Below are 17,465 nucleotides of genomic sequence, written 5' to 3'. Positions count from 1 at the left end.
CGATGACGTAAGGGCTTTGGTCGAGACCCGTGGACGGTCACCTGACTTCGCGCTGCCCCCTGCTTGATCATGGGCGAGACGCGACGGACGCGAATCGAGGCGAGTTGACGACGGCCACGCTCCGTGCTCGCCTCCGTGTTCCGTGCCATTGGACGGACTTGCAGGTCCGGCTACCTGATGACAAGAATGACATAAGACAGCCTGTTTGACAGGCCTCGGAATGTCGTAGCCAGCTAGGATCGTGGCAACAATGGCCGACGACGGCTGTTCTGGACTAAGTGATTTCATCACCGACGACGAGCTCTTCAATGAAGTCACTCTCAACGAGGTGTCGGATTCCCAAACCGGCCGGCCGACAAAGCGTCGCCGCTTAAACAGCCATGAGATAAACACGGACAGCACAGGGAGGAGGGAGATCGAGGAAGCCGGTACGGATTCTGACACTTTCGATCCTTCCCTGCCTCCGAATTCGAAGACGACGGGCAGAGGTAGGAAGAGCAACGACGATAACCCCGCTGCGCGAAAGCCCAAGACGTATACTCCAAAGTACCATGTTGACCAGAAGCCTTTGTTTGTCACCCAAACTCAACCTTCATCGAGCCCGTCAAGGATTCGAGGACCCCGGTGGAAAGCGCCGGAACGCAACAAGCCCTCTACGGTCTCGAAGGCGAAGCAGAAATCCCCGCTTCCAGCAATCTGGGGAAGGAAACCGTCAACGATCGGGAGTCATGGAACGAATGGAAAAGATATCGATGCCGCTATCGCTGCATCACTTCGATCATTTGAGGAAGAGCAATCGGCTCGTGGTGATGCCGAAATGTTAGATGATTCAATAGAAGAGCCGGGCGATACTCAAGTACATGCAACTCCTGGCCCCGTTACTAACGCCGAAAAGGAGACCATCTTTGACTTTGAAGATATCCCGGATGATGCTTTTGATTTTGAGCCGGAATTCACCGAAACCGCGGATAAAGAACCGATCTTGATTTCGTCCCAGCCACGGCCGTCGCAAAACACAACGCGCCGCCCAACCGCTTCCCAAAGCACGAGTTTCCGTCAGACGACTCTGCTGGGCGGCTTCGCCAGCAGTAGCAGTAAACGATCATCTCAACCCGCTACGCAGACTTGGCCATCATCCTCCCGGAACGAACCTCCAACCCATCACGAACTGAACAAGGACGCCCTTCGCACCTGGATTTTTCCAAAGAATCTTGGCAGCAGGAGGGAATACCAGTTCAATATCGCTCACAGGGCACTATTTCATAACCTCCTGGTCGCGCTGCCAACTGGCCTAGGGAAGACGTTTATTGCCGCTACGGTTATGCTGAATTGGTTTCACTGGACAAAAGACGCTCAGATTGTATTCGTTGCTCCGACAAAGCCCCTTGTATCACAGCAGGTGGACGCTTGTTTCCATATTGCGGGAATACCTCGCTCGCAGACGACGCTACTCACCGGCAATACCCCACCAGGTGTGAGGGCCGAAGAATGGCGGTCGAAACGGGTGTTTTTCATGACGCCTCAAACGATAATGAATGATCTAAAAACGGGAATCGCCGACCCGAAGCGCATTGTCCTCCTGGTCGTTGATGAAGCCCACCGTGCAACGGGAGCTTACGCGTATGTCGAGATTGTCAAGTTTCTTCAAAGGTTCAACAACAGCTTCAGAGTACTAGCGCTGACTGCTACCCCCGGCGCAACCGTCGAAGCAGTCCAAGAGGTAATTGACGGGCTAAGCATATCGAGAATTGAAATACGAACGGAAAAGTCCCTTGATATTCGCGGCTTCGTTCATCAACGGAACGTCGAAACGATAACTTTTGAAAATTCAAGAGATATGATAACTTCGATGGAGCTCTTTGCCAAGGCGTTGCAGCCGGTGGTTGATAGACTTCGAAATCAGAATGCCTATTGGGGTAGGGACCCGATGGCTCTCACGCCTTTCGGTCTAACCAAGGCCCGACAGGAGTGGAATTCCTCCCCGGCAGGGAGAGCGGCATCTTGGCCTGTTAAAGGGACGATCAATTCAATGTTTACTGTGCTCGCCAGCCTTGCGCACGCGATCGATTTGTTGAAGTACCATGGAATTGGCCCGTTCTACAGAAACCTTGTCTCGTTCGAAGATTCGGTTTTGAAGGAGAAGAAAGGCGGCAAATGCGCTTCTCAGATCGTTGCAGATGGTAATTTCAAAGTTTTGATGAGCAAATTACGGTCCTGGACCAATACTGAGGAATTTATCGGACATCCTAAGCTTGAGTATCTGAGACGGGCTATTCTGAATCATTTTTTGGATGCTGGGGGGAAGAACGGTGGAGATAGCGAAGGGTCGGACTCGAATACTCGCGTCATGATATTCAGTCACTTTCGCGATAGTGCGGAGGAGATAGTCCGAGTCCTCAGAAAGCATCAGCCGTTTGTACGTCCTCATGTTTTCGTCGGGCAGGCAAATGCGAAGGGATCGGAAGGGATGGATCAAAAGACGCAATTGGAAGTTGTAGGGAAGTTCAAGACTGGAACCTACAACACTATTGTGGCGACGTCCATTGGCGAGGAAGGTCTAGATATTGGCGAAGTCGACTTGATTATTTGCTACGACGGTCACTCATCACCCATTAGAATGTTGCAAAGAATGGGACGCACCGGCAGGAAAAGAGCGGGGAATATCATCCTTCTATTATCAAAGGGGAAAGAAGAAGAATCATACAGCAAAGCAAAAGATAGCTACGAGAAGATGCAGCAACTGATTGCTTCTGGGTCAAGGTTCACGTTTCACACCGATAAATCTTCGCGAATAGTCCCTCAAGATATTCAGCCGGAAGCTGAAGAAAAGATGATTGAAATTCCAATTGAGAATTCTCAGTTGGGCCTACCAGAACCTGCAAAGCGTTCTCGCGCGCCGAAACGGCCTCCAAAGAAATTCCACATGCCTGATGGTGTCGAAAAGGGTTTTACAAAGGCTTCGCGCCTCGGGCGTACGAACACAGACTCTAATGGTCGTTCGAAAAGGAAGAGGGTTGTTCGCACCCCTAGCCCTGAGCTTGAGGAGTTTCCGGACCTTGGTGATTTGTGTGCGAATCAAAGCCAGGAATTAGCGGATGACCCGGATTTTCAGGAAATAGCTGGCAAGCAGATCCCGCGCCTTCGAATGGACGTATACCCGGAACATCAAAGATCTCTTCGGCCAACAGGATTCATAGAGCATGGAAAGTACACCCGCCGGGTGGTCAAGACCTTTCGAAAGATATCAAAATTAGGGTTTGACTGTGAAGCCCAATATAGAGCAATAGTAGGTGACCCTGATGATGACGGAGAAGGTCTCGAGGGATTATCTACGGACCGGGAGGATGATCCTCAGTCTGTCACAGCACATCAGTCTCGCGAGCAACCTCCTCGAGTGGAAAAGCGTTGCGGCACGGAAGAGCTTAGCTCATTAGATATTGAAGCATTCTTCCCAAATTTGGCATGGCCCGCACGTCCGGAGGCACCGCGCCCTGAGTCTGATGGAACGGATAACCGGGACCAGAAGCCATCCCAGCGAAAAAAACGCTATATGATCAGTGATGATAGTGATGTGTTTGAATAGGAAGTTCAAGGCCATCTACTTTTTGTTTCGACTTTATATATATATTACACGTTTGTGCGTAGATGTAATCTCCCGCGTCCTAGTGTCAAACACCTGTAAAATATCAGTTCCTTACGCGGCATAAATTGCACCAGATTGTCCGGAGACGCTTTTGCCGACGCACTTTGGGTGTGTCCACGCACCCGTGGGGATGCTTGCATCTTGTTGACCCTGGGACTCCCCAAGCGTCAACAACCGGCATTTCGCAGCAGCTGGTTCCCCAATCCGCTTACAATCGAGTCACGATGGCAGATACACAATTCGACAGTGCCCTGTAAGTTCTCTTTGGATCATCTGCACCTTGCCCTGTCACTAATTTGGCCCTTTTTCACGACCAATTTACCCCGCTCGACGTGGACCGTAAGGGGGGGACATCAGAAGCTAACCCGACGGTCGAATATCTAAATAGAGACCTCCTCCGTCGCCTCTCCCCACGCGATACTAAGCGCAATCTTCAGTATATTACCACCCTCGTCCCAGACCTCACAGAAGACCTCCTCGCTTCCGTCGACCAGCCTCTCGAAATCCGACGCTGCCGCCGTTCACAGAGAGACTACCTCCTTTGCGACTACAATCGAGATGGCGATAGTTACCGCAGCCCTTGGAGCAATGAGTTTGACCCACCACTTGACGATGGCACGGTACCAAGCGAGAGAGTGAGGAAGATGGAGGTTGCGGCGAACGAGGCGTTTGATGTTTATCGAGAGTTGTATTTTGAAGGGGGTGTAGGGAGTGTGTACTTTTGGGACTTGGATGACGATGGGTTTGCCGGAGTGGTGTTGTTGAAGAAAGGTACGTTTTTCCCTTTGGAATATGTTCGGATATTACGTCTGGGGATGCTTACGGGAGCGTATTCCTAGGGATCACACCGGGTTCTAAGAATTCAGGGGCTTGGGATAGTATTCACGTCTTTGAAGCCACAGACAGGGGACGTATATGTCACTATAAGCTTACGAGTACCGTCATCTTACATCTGTCCACCGGCTCAGAAGTGCTTGGGGATATGGATCTGAGTGGTAATATGACCAGGCAGATCGAAGCCGATATGCCTATTGAAGGAGACGCTAGCCATGTGGCCAATGTCGGCCGGTTAGTGGAGGATATGGAATTGAAGATGAGAAATCTACTTCGTACGTTCACCGTCAAGCTAGAATGCTTTGAGGGGATGATCCCAGAAGAGGCTAGGCTTCTGGTTTTACGCAGGACTGACGCACATATCTTCACAGAGGAAGTATATTTCGGCAAGGCAAAAGATGTCGTCTCCGAGCTACGAAGTGCGTGTTTCCTCTATTCTACTCTTCTTATTCTTGATAGTTGTACTGATATGTGTTTGATTCGTAGGCATACAGCCATTATCCGAAACAAACAGGGACCGGTCCGCTCACAGAGATATGATCAATTCAATGATGAAATAGTTATTCCACTTAGGACCAGTTTTATGCGAGGCGGTAGACTACCTAGTACCTTGTCCTGCGACACCCGAATCATGATTTACGACGATTCTTTAAGATACTTAGCGCACAGTTGTGAATCCAAAGAACTTCTAGACAATACGCATTTTGACTCTTAAAATGTAAAATTCCCTTTGAATTCATTGGTATCCGGTGCCCGTATCATAGTAGCTCTTCAGAGCTGCTTCAATTATTCCGAGCACTAAATTGTAGCGACGACATTCCGTGTGGCACTGGCTGGAGCAACGGACTATTGGCAAATGAATAGCGTAGCGCAGTAAACAACGCTGTCAGGTGAATTTGGTGATTGCCATAAGGTTGTGCAGGCGTATAACCAAATTAAGAGCCACCACCTGCAAGGATGTATAGGAATGCCGTTGGGTTATTACCTGCTTCAATATCAAGTGCCCTATCCAAGAAAGCATCTGCTTTGGTACACTTTTGACAAGACTTCTGGAGAAAAGACTTCAGTTCGAACTAGAAGCCCGCATTGATTTTGACGAGACACGACGAAGCTTGTCTCCGGCGCAAAGAGAAGGATATTTCGGGTGTATAGGACCAAAAGGGTCTCAATCGATTTCCATAGGCTTCAGCCGCGTGTCACTGTTTCGTTCCGCACTGGGATCCTCGGCGTCCATAGAGCCTAGCTTCATCACAAGGTCCTTGGCTTCCGCCCATAGCTCCGCTTCTTTATCCTTCCCGACGCTGTCTTTCCGGGTATTCAACCAACTAGTCTCAAGCGGGTTAAATGCGGCAGTACCAGAACCTTCAGCCGTTTTAGTAGTTGTTTCAGGGCGAATAATAGATGCTTCTTCAAGAGCGTAGACTTGTCGGCGCAGACGAACATCGATTGATGAGAGGAGGGCGAAGTATTGAGAAGACGCAGCTTTAAAGGCCTCCTGATGAGCTTCTAAGGCGCTCTTGCTAGAAGGAGAATGGCTATCCTTGGTGCCGCCATTGGAGAGAGGTATATTGGTTAAGGCTTGGACTGCAAACCCCGCCGCGCGGAGCAGCTTTGTAGCATCCTAGCGAGGAGATTAACCATCGTGGCGGTTGGAAGAGGGGAGTTTGTAGACCCTACGCGATCAATTTCGTTCAGTTGCTCAATTCTATCAGCAGCGCTGAAGGCGTGATCGGGCTCCTGGGACTCCATGTCCGTATGCCATGAGAGAAAACAGCTGGCGTATCTGCCTGTCCTCCCTGATAACTAGTTGAAGATCCAATCAATGGGGTGCGTAAGATGCTTTCAAAATATCACGTGATTAAACACCAGCTTACATGACTAAGCGCGCTCCGGCCAATTATCAAATTGAGTCCCATAGATTCACGGACGGCATCGTCCTCTGGCATCCATCACTATCATGATACCCCCGTCAAACGAAGCCAGGCCGCTTGATTTGCCCAAGAAAGTATATTTATATCTACGTCTATCTCCAGTCACAGCCGATCCACAGATCGTGTCACGTCAAAGAGGAGTAGATCAAGATGTCAGCTCCAGGCGGAGCCCCCAGCCCTGGCCCTCGCAGTGGCAGCATGGGCCCGAACAACCCACTGCCTACGCCTACTCAGCAGCAGCCGATGAGTAGCGCTCCTCCTGCCGCTGGTGGAACCCCTACTACGACTACTTCATCACCGGCCGTAATGTCGCAGCAAAACCTGAACCAAATCGTAAGTCGCTGCTACTGCTATCCTGACACTGCCGATATGGTGTTCGTTTCCTGACTCCTGTTTGGTTGCTTCAATCTTCATTCAAAAGTTTTATAATATCTTTTATATCTTGTTTTATCAAATCTGCCCTGACCATGCCTTCGATCTTTGTGGTTGAATATAAGCACCTCCCCCTAGGCATTCATTATTTTTTTATTCCCCGGCTGGATTTATCCAGGTATGAATCTGCTCTATATGGGGTTTTCCGTGAGCAGATATCACATGCTGCTGAGTTGTGAGATTTGGTTATATATTGCATCCTCTGTTCACTTGCAGGTTTCCTATTGCCATGCTTAGGCCTTGCTTTCTCCTCTTGTCATTGTCTGATCGTGGATGACTCCTTTTCCATGTCCATTATGGAGTCGCTCAAAGCTCCAGAGAAGGCCAGAAAGGCATTTGGGGAAATACTTGAACCCAAGGAACTTTATATATCAGTTTATCCCAACCAAACAAAAAAAAAAAAAAAAAAAGGCCATGCAGCAGGCAATGTGGGTGGCAGAAGCAACATAAATCGCACAAAAGTGCACTGCTGCAGACATAGAAAACTTTTTTTGACTGTGTTCCCTTTTCTGCTCGGCACACTACATCATTATATTATGTTATGCTTTGATTCGTTTCTGTAATGCATCCTTCTGTTTTTTATCGTCTACTGACTGATTCCGTCTCCAGGTCATCGATTATCTAGCGAAAAAAGGGTATAATCGAACTGAGATGATGCTCAGGATGGAGTCTGCGAGCCAGGAGATTGATGGACGCCCTCTTCCCCCTGTGGGGGATGACTCTCGCACAAGGTTCCGTCCTGCCTTTGGTAGGTGATGAATCACTTGACTTGTGTGAGCTACAGTTCTGACACGCACTAGATATGATCAGGGCATGGGTTGAGAACAACTTGGACATTTACAAGGCAAGTACTTCATTTTACCTCAGTATATCCGTCTCTAACAATATTGGCAGCCTGAGCTCCGACGTATCCTCTGGCCGCTTTTTGTCTACTCGTACCTTAGCCTCGTTTCGACCTTAGCACCGACGGAAGCCCGTCAGTTTTTCGATGCGAACAAAGATCTCTTTCTTCCTGATCATAGTGAGGATATTCGGACTCTTGGGCCTGTCACTCTTCCTGAGCACCTGAAATCCAACTCTGTAGCGAAAATATACCGGGAAAACAAGTATCGCATCACTCTGAGCAACCCTGCTTTTTCGAATCTCATGCAATATCTGGAGAGCAAAGGAAAGGAAGGTGGTTCTTTGATATCTGCTCTGCTAAGCAGTTATTGCACTATTATAACCAAGGAACGCTCGTCTGATGAACGGTTCAGCTTTGCCGCCATGTTGGCGAGGGCAAATGATATTGATGGTGGCCCACCTCTAGAGGATGAAGGAATCCCTGGTCATCATCCCGGCTCCGCATACACCGGTGACAATCCCACAATGGCAGGTACACTTCCACGTCTCAAGCTGGGGAGACTTCCTCTTGAACCTGACCTTGAAAACGATGTGAGAGCGGAACTTGAGGAGGCAGACAGCAAGGAACCTCCTCAGCCAGGTCGTCCCTCTCTTGTTCAACATTTCGAGCAAATGATCAAAAAAGAAGACGACTTAGAATCCCCATCGCGTTCGGACATTCCTTACCCGGCATCTCTCGCTCGGGATGTGGCGATGGAAGCTCAGAAAGTAAAAGAAAATCGCGATAGATTTAAGGTTGAGGGTCGCACTGGAGGAGTTGGCCCAGCTATCAGCGTCTGCATGTTTACGTTTCACAACACATATGACGGGTATGCAATATATTTCTATGAACATGGGAGATTCACTAACTTTTCAATAGCATTAATTGCCTAGACTTTTCAGGTGACAACATGCTCGTTGCTGCTGGTATGCAGGACTCGTACATTCGGGTTTGGAGTGTCGATGGACTTCCAATCCAGCCTACATACCCAGAACTTGAGGATAAAGACCTTAAACTGTCTAACTCTCGTCGTCTCTACGGGCATTCGGGTCCCGTTTTTGCCGTTGCATTTGCACCCTCAGTTGCGAGCCCAGACGATGCAGAAGTTAAGACAAATACTCGCTGGCTTCTCTCGTCCTCCGGTGACAAGACCATTAGGCTATGGTCTCTTGACCTTTGGCAGTGTATGGTAGTCTATAAAGGTCATGACCAGCCAGTTTGGGATTTGGCTTGGGGTCCATATGGCCATTATTTCGTTTCTGGCGGTCACGACAAGACTGCACGGCTTTGGGTCACCGATCGAATCCGACAACAACGAATTTTTGCTGGACATGACCAAGATGTGGACTGCGTCTGTTTCCACCCCAACTCTGCATATATCTTTACTGGGAGCTCAGATAGGACGGTGCGCATGTGGGCCATTACAACTGGAAACGCAGTTCGTATGTTCACTGGGCACACTGGCAATATTACTGCACTTGCATGTAGTAAGAACGGCAGGATTCTCGCTTCAGCCGACGATCACGGCTCTATTTTTCTTTGGGACTTGGCACCTGGCAAACTTCTCAAGCGTATGCGTGGCCATGGAAGGGGAGGAATCTGGTCTCTATCTTTCAGTGCAGAATCAACAGTCCTCGTTTCTGGTGGCGCGGATGGGACCGTTCGTGTTTGGGACGTCGCAGGCCCCGCTACTGATCCTGGTAGCGCTCAAGGAAAGATCATCGGTGAAGGAGGAACGGGGACAAAAATCGATACTGCGAGTACCTCAGCGGCTTCTGCTACTCAAACTACGTCCAGTGTGGGAGCCACAAGTAGCAAAAAGAAGGGGAAAGACGTAGTGGTTACTCCAGACCAAATCAGCGCTTTCCCGACGAAGAAAAGCCCAGTTTACAAGGTTCATTTTACTGGGATGAATTTGGTTATTGCTGGGGGCGCATATTTGCCTTGACTCCCCGGTGGTTTACCCTTCTCCATGTGCTGCTACTTACTTCTTACGATCTCTTCAAATTCAGCTTTTTTTATAAGCTATGGGCATGGGTTGAAACTTTAACGGGAGCATACGGAGGGCAACGGTTTCCTGTGCCTGGCGTTTTGGATACCTTGGCGTGGCTCTGGGTTAACAATTTGGAAGCAGCACCAATCACATGATTTTCATGATTCCCCTTCGTCTCAGGGATGTATTTATTAGCATTTCTAAATGCCATTACCTTGATATTATCTAAAACACAGGGACCAATTTTCTCTCATTTAATAAGTATGATGTGGAGACATACATATTTTTACTTAGTACAGCCGGAGGAGAGTACTAGCCATGTTAAATAAAACTTCTAAAGTCAGGGTAGCCCAAGTCCCTTGGCCATTGCCTTTGAAGCCATCATGTCCCCAACTTTTGGGGGTAAAACCAAGGCACTTCTATCATTTCGCTTGTAGAAATCAACTAGAATTTGGGCCGTTTTGGCAGGTTGATCTTCGTGAATAAAGTGACCTGCTTCCGGGAAAACTTGTAATTGGTATTTTCCTATGATACAATGATTAAAAGTCTCTTCCTAAGGATTGATACTGCGGCTCGTTTTGAACGAGGGTACACATACCTTGCATCTGGCCGATGATCAACTCTTTATCTAACCTGTCCGTGCCTGCGAGAAGGAGCAATTTTCCTCCTCGAGCTTCGAGAAACTTTTTACTTAGACCAATAAACCAGTTTTCCCAAAAAGGTTTTGTGTATGCTAGATTAGTTCTCCATTTCCACGGGCGGGAAGCATCTGACGAGTCTTCGTGGAGCAAGCCTGGAACTGAAACACGTGCTGATGTTGTATTTCGGATTGTTCGTGAGCGGAGGCTGACGGTGAAGAGTTAGTTAGTTGATCGATGAAAAGAAGTTGGTCGCATGACGCAAGAGGAGATTGACATACTGCCAAGTAATACCAGTCGATAAGGATGGGAAACTTGACGGACGAGTTGAAAGATATGTTTCCATGCTCTGAAGGGCATCCATGGCGGAGCCTAAATGAACAATTAGCTTCTGTATTGCATTTGTTTTGTCCTCATCAGGGCCATTTAAGAAATTGACGGAGAATGTGCTAACCTTCCACGACGTCCAGCACCGCATAAGCAAGGAGCTCCGAACCCAATTCACCATTCTTAGCAACATCCGTCACTACGGCGCCGCCAAGGCTGTGTCCAACTAAGACTAACGGTGGCATAGACTCCCACTTCATCTTCACTTTTGCTTGATTGATGACAAACACCAGGTCGCGACTCAGTGTTTCCAAGCGCAGGTCCAGCTCCGCATGGCTTCCCGCATTCCCAGTATCGTCCTGGGTCCCACGCGTGGAAGTAGTGAGTCCATGATCGCGTGCGTCTAAAGATAAAATTCCTGCTTTTGGAAGAATTTTTCTAAGTTCTTGGGCACAGGCCGCGAATGACAGCCCCGATGACCCTGCTCCGTGATGCATAACGAACAGAGGACCAGAATCCGTTGGCGAGATAATATAGGCGTGATGAATAATGCGCAAATCGGCAATATCTTCCTCGAGAAATAGTTCTCTCTCGAAGAAACCCATCCATGGAAGCGAAGATATGTCTCCTCTTCCTGCTTGCGCCCTTTGGAAATTGGGAAAAATTAGACCTCACGTTTTCAGGAAAATGGGCTGTCATGGAATCTCAGAAATCGCATAGCCAAAATAATCAAAGCTGCTTTGCCCATAGGAGCCTATCAAATCACTTGAAAGTGAAAATGCTGGGACTATAGGATGGGAGGTTCCATATCGACAAGCTATATGGAATTCACACATTTCAAAAGAGACATACCCACTATTCCTGGCAAACAAATTTTGACTAGGAGATGGCCTCACAGTGCCCGTAGACGAGGCAGATGACGCTGAGGACGAATCATCCTCAAATTCACCATGTCCAGCACCTCGGTGCTCATGCTCCTGTCTCTCGTCGAACATCGGAACATCAGGGGGAAGTCTCGCTAATCGTGATTTGGCAAATGATCTGTGCAGTCCGCTCATACTATCAAATGTACCCTAGAGCTAGGTTGCTGGGTTTAATTGCCGATTTGACTATCAAGATCGAGCTGAAATTAGCGCCACTATTTGCGCGAACCCCGCCCACTGATATTGGGTGATGCTATTAGAACCGAGGGGAATTCTAGGAGTGAGCTGTCTACAAAGAAATAGCTGCTAAAACGGGTATCAAAAGTAACAGTTTATTCTATATAAAAAGGTATTTTCTTGGTGGTGAGACTCATCAAAGGTGTGACGATGAAAAACGGCCGTCCAAAAGTTACGGCCACACGGAGTTACCTCGTATGGATGATACGCGATGACTAATAAACGTTATACCACGTGATATAGCTAAGCATTTTGTTAGACGCATGAATGACGTCAGGGGGATCTGGTTGCCACAAGCGAAGAACAGGGTTATTGCTCACGATCATGAAGGAATTGGCGCAACTGCGGCGCATATAACATGCCAGTTTGCTTGGTAAGGGTGCCGTTCGTGTTGGATTTCATCAATTTTATTGGAATTGCCAAGTTAATCGAAAATTTTGAGCACTCTGTCTCTAGATTGATGCTGTAGTGCTTCATCATGTCCCCTCTTTGGGGTTCGAAAAGCGACAATAGCCCAAATAGGGAAGAAGGGCCAGAAGACGGTCAGCGAAGTGAAAGGCCTCGAGATCATCGGGATGAAGAGAGAGAGCCTGATGAACAGACCCGTCTGCTGCCGCAACGAGGTGCATATCTGAGTCCGGATGATCCAGCAGTGAGTACATGCATGGGCGGGCAGTGTCTTCATATCGAGGAACCGGCCAGGTTAACAGACACATTAGGTCTCTCCTTATAACTTATGGGGCGTTCGTGCCCTTCGGTCCTTGACAGTTCTGTTCCTCATAATAACACTTCTATGGTGGGTGTTGTTGCTCGTATCGATCTTCGTCAGTCCTCCGATGATGAACAGTCGCGGTTCCGGGTTCTTCGATTTCTCCTATACAACATTGACGCTCAGCAATCTGCTTATTGCTTTAATTTTCTTTTCCATCCCCTCACTGCCAATGACGATATGGGGAGGTTTAATGTCATTATTTCTGGCGGTAAACCTGTTTATAATCCTCGGAGTTCCGCGACTCCGGGTTGAAGAAGGATGGGTCGGCATTGCATCTGTGGCGTGGGCGACGCTTATATCTTTATATTTGGTCGCTCAGACGCGATCTGTGGCTTGGGGAAAAAGAGAGGAAGAAGAGCGTTTGACCGGTCGAGAAGAGACAAGGAGGCCACTACGGGAATGGGTAGCTGTGCTCATTCAAACCATAATAATGACCATAACGGTCCTTATCGCGATCTTGCTCATGTCGACGTTAATTCTTCGTGCGAGAGATGCTAGTCTGGCCGCTCCGGGAAAGAAATACTATGTCGACAATGACAAGTATCAAGTCCATCTCGCATGTGTAGGTGATACTCCTTCGGGCGAGCTCACCAAGAATCGCACTACCCCGACTGTGCTCCTCGAAGCCGGCGAAGAGCCAGTTGAGTATTCTTTCTTGACGTGGGTGGATGCTGCTTACCAACATGGCTCGATTCCGCGATACTGCTACTGGGATCGTCCGGGAATTGCGTGGTCCGAGAATGCTCCTTCACCCCATTCTGCTGGGATGTCTGCCGATGCTCTATCTGAAGCCTTAGCCCTTGCCGATGAAGATGGGCCGTGGGTTCTCGTTTCTAGTGGTATCGGTGGGATATACAGTCGCATCTTTGCTAGTCGGCACACGCACAATATCGACGGAATAATGCTCGTCGACGTCATGCATGAAGATTTCCTCCCTGACTTAGGCAAGCCCGGTAGAGGATTCATGCTGTGGCTACGAGGGATCTTATCTCCTCTTGGGCTAGATCGACTAGCAGGGGCCATTTTCAAGGGCCGCAACCGAGAGGACCGAGTGTACGGGAAACGAGCCTATCAAGCTGGGAAATCCATCAAAGCGAAGCTGCAAGAGAGCTTAGTGGCAGATTCGATAACCAAGAGTGAAATATCAAGTGCTCGGAACATTCAAACACCTTCTACCCCGCTGGTGGTTGTCAGCTCAGGGAAAGAAATGAAGAGAAGCGAGAAGTGGGCTGATAAACAGGAGGACTTGACGAAAATCACTCAAAACCTGCTTGCATGGGATATCGTGAAAGATGCACCTCACGGGGTCTGGGAGACTGTAGAAGGAAAACAGACGTTGGAAAAGAGACTGAAGCAACTTATCGAGGGCAAAAGTTGAGCCAAACTATCAAGCTTTGGGGTATGATCTTCACTCTATTATGCTGCGAAGAAAATATGGCAAACAACAATTTCATTCCTTCCTTGAAACATTGTCCTTCTTGGGCGCAGTGACAAGACAGTCTGTGTGTTGTCTTGAGCGTTGGCGCAAAAACTTCCAGGAGGCATTTGAAAGTGTCCTTGGAATCAATCTTTCATCTTGGTGCAACCTGCAAGCATATAGTTATACTCCCCACATAGTTATGTGTGGCTTGTTATTCAAATATTTTATCCAATTTGTAAATTTCAGTTTTCACCTTTCAGACCTAGAAAGAATCCCTAGTTGTTTGATTGTCTTAGTGTTGACTGAAACAGGATTTCATCATAGTCTGTTCTACTTCCTGTAGTAACACAATACGCTTGCGGAGAGATATACTTTCATCCATGCTGTTGCTTTCTCGACTCACATGAGCCTTGCGCTTTTATGAAGTCGCACCTGGTCAGGTGATCAGTACATATGGATCACGTGTTTCTTGTTTGTTTGTGGTGTTTGCTCCGACCGTTCCGTCTCATGAGGCATGGAAGCTGATTTCAAGCACAACTGTAAGTGTTGGACCAAAGATCCGAGCTAGCCATTGTCATACTTCCGGGTACGTATTATTGTCTACTATTATCCAACCCTTCCCAAAAGAAACTCTTCGCTAGTGTATGTATACAAATATACAGACGGACATTTAGTACTCAGAATAAGGATCTATATACAAAGCCAATCGCCGCGCGATAATGCTATTCGTATGCTACGCAGCAAGTTCCTTATTGTATTTAGGTTCCGCCACCACTATATTCGAGTCATCGACGGGTACGACAACGTCGGGCCCCAGGTACTTCTGGCCTCGAACAACCCAACCAACTAGGGCAATAATAAGTGTAGAGCCCAAAGCCAACGAACTCCAGTTCATCGACTGGACAGTTGGATGTGGTTCTATCGGGAAGACCGCAGCAACCAAGAAGCAAACGAGGAACATAAGCGCCAAAATGTTGATAACATTTCCGCCAATCTTGCCGAGAAAGAATGGTGGTGGCTTAGAGAGATTGCCGTAAATGCTACCGTAGTTACGGTTATGTATACGGCAAATGATGGCAACGATGTATGAGGCCAGCAGTGCAGAGATTGCGATAGTTTGGATGTTTAAGAATGCCTCAGTGGAACCGAGTGGGATCAAAGCGATGCAACAGCCGATGAACCAGGTTAGGAAGACAGCGTTAGCAGGGACATGTTTGTGCGGAGAAACCTATATGAGAACTGTCAATAACTGTCCGTCTGTGGGCAGACTAAGGAATAGATCAACGTACGCGGCTTATCCACTCCGAGTAAGGCAACCCGCCATCACGAGCAAAAGCGTAAAGCTGGCGAGATGAAGTTGTGTTCGCGTTGATGGCGCAGAACAACAAGAAGAAAATGATGAAAGCCATCAAAACCAGCACTGGCTTGCGGTCTTGCGTGGCATTTAGAAGGATTTGGACCCAGGGAGCTCCAGTAGGCGTTTCTAAAACTTCTTTAACGTTGCCCACAACAAACATAGCGGCTAGCAAAATCATAAAGCCGACAAGATAATTGACGCTGGCGGTGATCATCATAGCTCTGGGGAGGTGTCTCGACGCATCCTTCAATTCTTCCGCCAGGTGGACCGCGGAATCGGCTCCGATCATGGTAATGACAGGTCCACTCGCGCCCACGAAGCATGCGGTGCCAACGCTTCCCCATCCGGCATTATCTTGGAAGACTGTGAAGACTTCCCTGGCGCTAGACCGATCTCCCATAACAAGGAGAATAATGAAGATCGCGAAGAACTCCAAAATATACAGTGCAAAAACGACGCCTTCAATGCCTGGCATTTTTCTTGCGCAAAAGGTGTTGAAAACGACAGCCAATGTACATATCGCAATGGTAAGAGTGACAACGTGCCATGGCTTCGGGTTGTATGCAGGTGAAGCTACCACGGCAAAAGCTTGTATGGTGGCTCCACCAACATTGGCAGGCGCTGGGACAGCAGCTTGCCACCCCAAAGCACACATCCATCCTAAATTGAAACAAAGATAGTGTCAATCCAATCTGTAAGTGCTCGTACAGATTACATCGGGATACCAACCGACAATGTAGCTGGCAAGTTTTCGCCACTTTGCCGGAGCAAACACGGCTACCCAATGGTACTGCCCACCGGCAGCAGGTTCACTTCATCGATCAGGACATCGAACAACACCCAACATCTATGGCCAACTTACAGAGATGCCATCTCCGCCATTGATAGGACCACAGTGAACATACCGACACACACTCCTACATAGACCCAAACCGCGCCGGCGGGGCCGCCGTTCGTCAGGGAAAGAGCAGCAGTACTGTTGGGTACAATTAGTAAGACAAACTGATCGGCCCAAATTGTATCTTTCTCTTTTGCTCTGGAAGACCAGCTGGGCACTGACAATAAGGAGAATGGCCATGTTAGACCTAAAATCACTGAATACCCGGCAAGCGTTATCGTGGTATAAACACGCTACATACACATTAGTAAAAAAGGGGGGATGGAGGGAAAGGTCACTCTAGAGGTGATATCAGGAAGGTTTCTCACATTCAATTCTTGCAATTTATTCATTCGCCTCATGTCCTCCGCATCCTTTGCGGTACCCGCAACGGGTGTCGTACATGACTTACCCCTGCCATTGAAGAGAACCATCTTGCTAACGAGAAGTTCGCGCAATATCTTCAAAGGAAACTTTTCGAAATGGATTCGTAGAAAAGAAAGAGGAACTACAAGTGGGAAACGGAGGAAAGGGAGATGAGGGAATTGACCATTCCCACACCTGGTTCCCTGTAGGGTTCTCAGTTGCCGTCGATACCCTTGGAGGGGCGCATATGTACCCTATCAAAGCAACGGCCTCAGCAACCACAACTGTCCCGACCTCATGGGAGGTTTGGGCTCTCGGCTACCATTCTCCGTTGAACTCACTCCACGCGAACTTGCAAGCTCGAACTTCGGACATTCACTCTCACGTTTCGCCTGTTGATTGTGGAGCGTGAAACCCGAATAGCTGACTGGGGGAAGCCCAGTGCCAAGATTGTTAGCCGTTCTTCCCGTCAACCGCGTGCGCCTTTGAGCATGGACCTGAAACGCATGTTCACCGTTAATTGGGTAATGCGCACATCGGTCCCGGTTCACATACGGCCTCCTCCGTACGGCCCGGACAAATCCTTCCGCGACTTAGCGAATATGCATGTTCGGGCCAATTCCAAATTTTCCCCGGAGCCAATTTGCCGGGGTGTCAGACAGCTTTTTCGGGGGTCTGGGCACCCGAATCGACCAATTTTCAGGTGAGCCAGGAGAGCAACAGCACTCGGCAAGATATTTTGTTTTGTTTTATCTTCCAAATATGGATAATCTTCTCAATAACCAGGGCGTGAGGCATAAAAATGCGCGATTGGAGGAATTGCCTATCCTTA

At 48.5% G+C, this 17,465-nt stretch overlaps 7 protein-coding genes across 7 annotated transcripts; 4 read left to right on the top strand and 3 right to left on the bottom strand.

The window, feature by feature from the left end:
• Window positions 1–250: 250 nt before the first annotated feature.
• On the top strand, window positions 251–3,583 carry CIMG_04770 (ATP-dependent DNA helicase MPH1; the record flags this gene model as incomplete). Its single annotated transcript, XM_001245328.1, has 1 exon — window positions 251–3,583. One exon carries the CDS (start codon window positions 251–253, stop codon window positions 3,581–3,583), a length of 3,333 nt encoding a protein of 1,110 aa, XP_001245329.1.
• Window positions 3,584–3,824: 241 nt separating this feature from the next.
• Window positions 3,825–5,136, top strand: CIMG_04769 (F-actin-capping protein subunit beta). The gene is made up of 5 exons (XM_001245327.2): window positions 3,825–3,896; window positions 4,032–4,414; window positions 4,483–4,752; window positions 4,849–4,896; window positions 4,964–5,136. Exons 1-5 carry the CDS (start codon window positions 3,868–3,870, stop codon window positions 5,035–5,037), a joined length of 804 nt encoding a protein of 267 aa, XP_001245328.1. The 5' UTR covers window positions 3,825–3,867; the 3' UTR covers window positions 5,038–5,136.
• A 14-nt stretch (window positions 5,137–5,150) lies between these two features.
• CIMG_04768 (uncharacterized protein) lies at window positions 5,151–6,265 on the bottom strand. Its single transcript, XM_001245326.2, has 2 exons — window positions 6,155–6,265; window positions 5,151–6,098 (listed from the first exon to the last, which is right to left on the bottom strand). Exons 1-2 carry the CDS (start codon window positions 6,224–6,226, stop codon window positions 5,643–5,645), a joined length of 528 nt encoding a protein of 175 aa, XP_001245327.1. The 5' UTR covers window positions 6,227–6,265; the 3' UTR covers window positions 5,151–5,642.
• A 170-nt stretch (window positions 6,266–6,435) lies between these two features.
• Window positions 6,436–9,972, top strand: CIMG_04767 (transcription initiation factor TFIID subunit). Its single transcript, XM_001245325.2, has 5 exons — window positions 6,436–6,741; window positions 7,450–7,588; window positions 7,641–7,684; window positions 7,735–8,552; window positions 8,603–9,972. Exons 1-5 carry the CDS (start codon window positions 6,559–6,561, stop codon window positions 9,669–9,671), a joined length of 2,253 nt encoding a protein of 750 aa, XP_001245326.2. The 5' UTR covers window positions 6,436–6,558; the 3' UTR covers window positions 9,672–9,972.
• CIMG_04766 (carboxylesterase-mitochondrial 37S ribosomal protein YmS2) lies at window positions 9,907–11,970 on the bottom strand. The gene is made up of 5 exons (XM_001245324.2): window positions 11,534–11,970; window positions 10,809–11,326; window positions 10,636–10,726; window positions 10,315–10,562; window positions 9,907–10,241 (listed from the first exon to the last, which is right to left on the bottom strand). The coding sequence occupies exons 1-5, from the start codon at window positions 11,737–11,739 to the stop codon at window positions 10,057–10,059; spliced, it is 1,248 nt and encodes a 415-aa protein (XP_001245325.2). The 5' UTR covers window positions 11,740–11,970; the 3' UTR covers window positions 9,907–10,056.
• Window positions 11,971–12,189: 219 nt separating this feature from the next.
• CIMG_04765 (uncharacterized protein) lies at window positions 12,190–14,359 on the top strand. Its single transcript, XM_001245323.2, has 2 exons — window positions 12,190–12,493; window positions 12,561–14,359. The coding sequence occupies exons 1-2, from the start codon at window positions 12,320–12,322 to the stop codon at window positions 13,989–13,991; spliced, it is 1,605 nt and encodes a 534-aa protein (XP_001245324.1). The 5' UTR covers window positions 12,190–12,319; the 3' UTR covers window positions 13,992–14,359.
• Window positions 14,360–14,599: 240 nt separating this feature from the next.
• Window positions 14,600–16,701, bottom strand: CIMG_04764 (amino acid permease; the record flags this gene model as incomplete). Its single annotated transcript, XM_001245322.2, has 6 exons — window positions 14,600–15,261; window positions 15,323–16,050; window positions 16,120–16,202; window positions 16,253–16,366; window positions 16,451–16,521; window positions 16,597–16,701. 6 exons carry the CDS (start codon window positions 16,699–16,701, stop codon window positions 14,767–14,769), a joined length of 1,596 nt encoding a protein of 531 aa, XP_001245323.2. The 3' UTR covers window positions 14,600–14,766.
• Window positions 16,702–17,465: the final 764 nt, after the last annotated feature.

This window comes from Coccidioides immitis (assembly GCF_000149335.2).
Source record: "Coccidioides immitis RS genomic scaffold supercont3.4, whole genome shotgun sequence".
NCBI lineage: Eukaryota > Fungi > Ascomycota > Eurotiomycetes > Onygenales > Onygenaceae > Coccidioides > Coccidioides immitis.
The sequence above is the reverse complement of the archived record's forward strand: the minus strand, read 5'-3'. Positions and strand labels throughout refer to the sequence as shown.